General features: G+C 40.0%; 1 protein-coding gene across 1 annotated transcript in view; it reads left to right on the top strand.

Moving 5' to 3' along the window:
• Window positions 1-5,360: 5,360 nt before the first annotated feature.
• si:dkey-121n8.8 overlaps window positions 5,361-6,000 on the top strand; it is a 29,031-nt gene continuing 28,391 nt past the window's right edge. Inside the window, 1 exon segment of the mRNA XM_073924016.1 lies at window positions 5,361-5,438. Within this exon segment, the coding sequence (XP_073780117.1) occupies window positions 5,366-5,438 (73 nt within the window). The 5' untranslated portion in view covers window positions 5,361-5,365.

Below are 6,000 nucleotides of genomic sequence, written 5' to 3'. Positions count from 1 at the left end.
AATGGTAACTGTTCTGCTCAAACACATCATGACTCCATAATTCAGCATGCTACAAATATCTTACCTGCACAGGGTGATCCTTTGCTTGAAATTCTGAAAAAACAGGAGGAATTAACAGCGCATCTTGTTCAACAGCAAGCAAATCCTCGTATTCTACCAAAGAAGGAAATTCCAACATTTGATGGTGACCCATTGCAGTATATTCCATTCATTAGAGCATTTGAGCATGGCATTGAGCAAAAAACAACCAATTTAAAGGATCAGTTGTATTTCCTTGAGCAGTTCACAAAAGGGCAGCCTAAAGATCTTGTTCGCAGTTGCCAATATATGTCTTCAGAAAAGGGCTATGCAATGGCCAAGAAGTTGTTGAAGGAACATTTTGGTAATGAGTTTAAGTTATCTACAGCCTATATGGAGAAAGCCCTGGGGTGGCCTACTTTAAAGGCTGAAGATGTGCAAGGATTGCAGGCTTATGCTTTGTTTTTGCGTACTTGTTGTAATACAATGGATGAACTCTCATATATGCAAGAACTTAACATGCCTAGCAACATGAAATCAGTGGTTATGAAGCTGCCTTACAAATTGAGGGAGCAATGGAGAGCTAAAGCCTGTCAGATAATGGAGTCTGTTCATGGCAGGCCAAAGTTCTGTGACATTGTTGAATTTATTGAAAAACAGGTTAAAATGGCATCTGATCCTGTTTTTGGTGACATTCAAGACAAGCATGGTGCAAGTAAACTTAAGGTTCAACCACACAAGCCCTTTACAAGAAGTAGTTTTGCTACTGACATTTCAACTTCTATTCCAGCAAAGAAGTTCAGTGATGCTTTAGCACAACCAAAATCTTGTCATGTGTCTAAGTCTAATGGAGACTGTTTGTTTTGCAAAAATCAGCATTTATTGGAAAGGTGCTTTGCATTAAAGAAAAGAACACAACGTGACAAGATTGAATTCCTGAAGGCCAAGGGAATTTGTTTTGGCTGTTTAAAAACTGGGCATAAAAGTAAAAGATGCGAGAATCGACTGAAATGTGACATTTGTGGAGAAACACACCCCACAATCCTGCATATTTATGGCAAAGAGGTAATACTGAAGCAGGCTGAAGAAAAGCGCAAAGATACATCTGTGCAAACTTGTGGTCACACAGGGGCCGGGACTGAAAGAACTTTAATGTCAATCATACCAGTTCAAGTCAAGGCCATTAAAAGTAACAAGGTGATGCAGACATATGCTTTTTTGGACCCAGGAAGTTCGGCCACTTTCTGTTCTGAACACTTGCAAGAGGAGCTGAATTTGAATGGAAAGAAGATTAATATTCTGCTTCGTACTATGGGTCAGGAAAAGTCTGTGTCTTGCAGTGTTATTGATGGTCTGGAAATCAGTGGTCTTAACACTAATAATTTCTTTCCACTTCCTGCTGTTTACACACAACAGAAAATGCCTGTGAGTTCTCAGAACATCATAACTCAAGAGGAGTTATCCAAGTGGTCATACCTGGATAAAGTGAAGATACCTTGCATTCAAGCAGAGGTTGATTTACTGATTGGAATTAATGCAGCTAATGTGATGGAACCACACAAGATTATTAACAGTCAAGGTAATGGGCCTTTTGCCATTAAGACCCTATTGGGGTGGGTTGTTAATGGGACTGTGGAAGGAAACAGTGAACATAGGAATGAAGTTGGCCATTCTGATGTTACTGTTAACCGAATTTCTGTTGTTAGATTGGAGGAGCTGCTTAACAACCAGTTTAATCATGATTTCAGTGAGAAGACTGTTGATGAAAAGGAAATGTCAAGGGAAGATATTCGGTTCATGAGTATAATGAACAGTTCAGTCAAGCATCAGGATGGACATTACAGCTTAAGATTACCATTTAAGTCTGATGTCACATTACCAAATAATCTTGGTGTTGCTAAGCAACGGTTGCTTGGTTTAAAAAGGAAATTGGAAATAAATCAAGAATTTCATGAGAAGTATACTCACTTTCTTGAAGGTGTCATACACAAGGGCTATGCTGAGAAGGTACCTGATAGCCAACTTGATCGAGTGGATGGTAAAGTTTGGTACATCCCTCATCACGGGGTGTTTCATCCTAAAAAGGGATCATTGAGAGTGGTTTTTGACTGTGGGGCAGCATATAAAGGAACATCACTTAATGATAACTTATTGCAAGGTCCTAATCTTACCAGTTCTCTGGTTGGAGTTTTACTGAAATTTAGACAGGAGCCAGTAGCCTTTATGGCTGACATAGAAGCGATGTTTCATCAAGTCAGAGTTGCAGCAGAAGATGTAGATTTTCTTCGTTTCTTGTGGTGGCCTGGTGGAGAACTGAATAAGGAACCCATTACTTACAGGATGAAAGTTCATCTTTTTGGTGCAGTGTCCTCTCCGAGTTGTGCATCCTTTGCTTTAAAGCAAACCGCAAAGGACAGTGAAGGTGACTTTCCATTAGAGGTAATTGAAACGATCAACAATAACTTCTATGTGGATGATTGTTTGAAGAGTGTCTCTTGTGAAGAGAAGGCCATATCTATGGCAAAAGATCTCACTTGTCTTTGTCAGAAAGGAGGTTTTCGTTTGACAAAGTGGATCAGTAATAGCCGGGAGGTGTTACAATCGATCTCTCAGGAAAATCGGGCCAAGGATATGCAGCAGTTGGATTTGGATCGAGACAAGTTGCCAGTTGAAAGAGCATTAGGTCTTCAGTGGAGTGTGGATGCTGACACTTTTCAATTCAAGATTTCCTTGAAAACTCAACCTTGTACAAGACGAGGCATTCTGTCTATGGTAAGCTCGGTGTATGATCCTTTGGGTTTCCTTGCACCTGTTATTCTGCCCGCAAAAGTCATCTTGCAGGAGTTGTGCAGAAAGACATTGGGCTGGGATGATACCATACCATCTGCCTTCCAGAAGCAATGGACTCATTGGATTGTTGAGTTGGACAAGGTTGCAGAATTTCAGGTAAACAGATGTTTTAAACCTGTGGATTATGGACTGCCCAGTCATGCTTGTTTACACCACTTTGCAGATGCATGTGAAACTGGGTATGGCACAGTTTCCTATCTGAAGATGCTTAACGGTGCAGACAAGGTTCATGTGTCATTTTTGATGGGTAAGTCCAGAGTAACACCATTGAAACATGTGACCATACCACGTTTAGAACTTACAGCAGCTGTCTTGGCTGTGAAGATGGACATCATGTTAAAGAAGATGTTGCAACTTCCATTGGAGGATTCTGTTTTTTGGAGCGACAGTACAACTGTTCTCAATTACATAAAGAACGAGAACAAACGGTTCCATACATTTGTCGCTAACAGAGTGTCATTTATAAGAGACGCAACACAGCCTCAACAATGGAGGCATGTACCAACTAAAGACAATCCAGCAGACGATGCATCACGTGGCTTGAATGTGGAATCTTTTTTGAACAATGAACGGTGGCTAAAGGGGCCTAGCTTTCTATGGAAGCCAAGTGATGTACAGTTCCATACAAGTGATTCGACATCAATGGATGATGATGATCCTGAAGTAAAAAGGGAATTAAAGGTAAATGCTGTGACACTGCAAAGAGAACAAAATGCCACAAGCAAATTGATTCATTACTTCTCAGATTGGAAACGTCTAAAGGTTGCAGTTGCATGGATTTTGAAACTGCAGAAACTTTTACTGCAGCTAAGTCGTAAACGAAAGGAGCTGTCTTTGGAGTATAGTGATGATGCAACCATGAATGCAAAATTGCAACATTTTAAATCATCTCTGGAACGACAGAGTTTGACTGTGGAAGATGTTTATAAGGCTGAGGTTAACATCATTCGTTTCAGTCAAAAGGAACAATTTCAGGAAGAAATTGCTGCTCTTAAACATGGTAACACTGTTAAAAGAAACAGTTCTGTCTATAAACTGGATCCTATGTTGCATGATGGAGTGCTGTTAGTAGGAGGAAGACTTGGTAAGTCAGCTATGCCAAGCGAAAGAAAACATCCCATCTTGTTATCTAAAAATCAGCACGTATCACATCTCATACTCTCAGACATTCACGAACAACTGGGTCATGGTGGCAGAAATCAAATGCTTTCTAAACTGCGTTGTAAGTATTGGATAACAAATGCCAATTCTGTTGCAAGAAAGATCATTTCTAAGTGTGTCATTTGTAGACGCTTTAAGGGGAAGCTGGGTGAACAAAGGATGGCAGACCTTCCAGTGGAAAGAATCACTCCTGATTTACCACCTTTTACTAATGTAGGAGTAGATTTCTTTGGGCCCATAGAAGTAAAAAGAGGACGTGGTACAGTGAAACGCTATGGAGTGCTATTTACTTGTATGGCAAGTAGGGCAGTTCATTTGGAAATGGCATACTCACTTGATACAGACTCGTGTATCAATGCTTTACGCAGATTTATCTGTCGTCGTGGACAAGTTTCTTCTATGAGATCTGATAATGGGACTAATTTCATCAGTGCTGAGCGGGAGCTAAAAGAGGCACTCAGTGCATTGAACAAGGAGAAGATTCAACGAGCCCTGCTACAGAAGGGAGTGGACTGGAGTTTTAACCCACCTTCAAGCCCTCATTTTGGAGGAGTGTGGGAACGTTTAATTAGACTGGTGAAACAAAGTCTGTGTGTTGTCCTTCGACAACAAACATTGGATGATGAAGCCCTGCAGACTGTCTTGTGTGAAGCCGAGGCAATTCTAAATGATCGACCCATCTCTAATATCTCCAACGACCCTAATGATTTGGAAGCTTTAACACCTAACCACCTTCTGCTTTTGAAAGGAAACCCTGCACTGCCTCCTGGTTTGTTTGAAAGGTCTGATTCATATGCCAAACGAAGATGGAGACAAGTGCAATATATTTCAGACCTCTTCTGGAAAAGATGGGTACGCGAATACCTACCATTGTTGCAGAAGCGACAAAAATGGAACAAGGAACATCGAAATCTTACTGTTGGCGACATTGTGATCATTGCAGATTCTACAGCACCACGTGGATCATGGGTTCTGGGAAGAGTGATTGAGACTTTTCCAGACAGTAGAGGTTTAGTTAGATCTGTAAAAGTTCAAACCAAATGCAACATCTTGGAACGTTCAATTAGTAAGCTTTGCCTACTTTTAAAAGCAACATAGGAAAATTATGATATAACCAGTTAAACAGGGGTTTAAACTGAGGTTATATATTTGCATGTATATATATATTTGATACCATTTTGAGTTCATGTGTAAGGCTCCATATTGTATAAATTTGTAATTGTTATGCCATTTTGTCATAAACAATTAAGGGGCCGGTATGTAGGAGCCATACATTGTATTTTGGCTATTGGCCACAAGGTGTCAGTAGGAGGCTATATAACTGTGGCTTCACTGCATGGAGGAAGACAGTGTTGGTAGGAAGCACACAGTTTTTGACCGTATCGTATGGTATCATCTCATAATTGAAGGTAACAGAGAAGTGTGCTTTTAGATAAAGGAAAGCGATTGAGTAATGATGTTGATTGGAAGTTGATTGGACAATAAATATGTTTTTATTTGCATCTATTTGCTTACGAACTCTGACTTTTTACGCGTTAAAAACTTGCTCACTCTACCAACAATAGCGGCATTGGTAAGCCGCTACATATACATATAAAGAATTATGCAAGGATGGTGACAACCTATTGCTATCTGCAAATGTACTGTATATGCACCTGCGTGAGTACATTAGTACTCTTATTCAGTGCTTGGGTTTTATATGGGGTGTTTAATGAATAAAAGGTTTACAACCTGTGAAATTATGAACCCTTATTGTATACTGTATGTATTTTAAATCTGCAATTCAATTTAAAATATATTTCCATACACTACTTACCTTATGTTTACTCGTCGATCTCACCAAAGCCATCAATGTCTCCATAACTCACTATCAACAAATAACTTTGCATGACATAGGCCTACCGTCAGGGTTCAATGCAGATTAAAACAGGCTCGCATCTTTACTGCTGTTGCACAGGGGGGCTAACTGTT

This window comes from Danio rerio, chromosome 15 (genome assembly GCF_049306965.1).
Source record: "Danio rerio strain Tuebingen ecotype United States chromosome 15, GRCz12tu, whole genome shotgun sequence".
Taxonomy (NCBI): Eukaryota; Metazoa; Chordata; class Actinopteri; order Cypriniformes; family Danionidae; genus Danio; species Danio rerio.
Note: the sequence above shows the minus strand (reverse complement) of the source record. Positions and strands in the feature narration are given on the sequence as shown.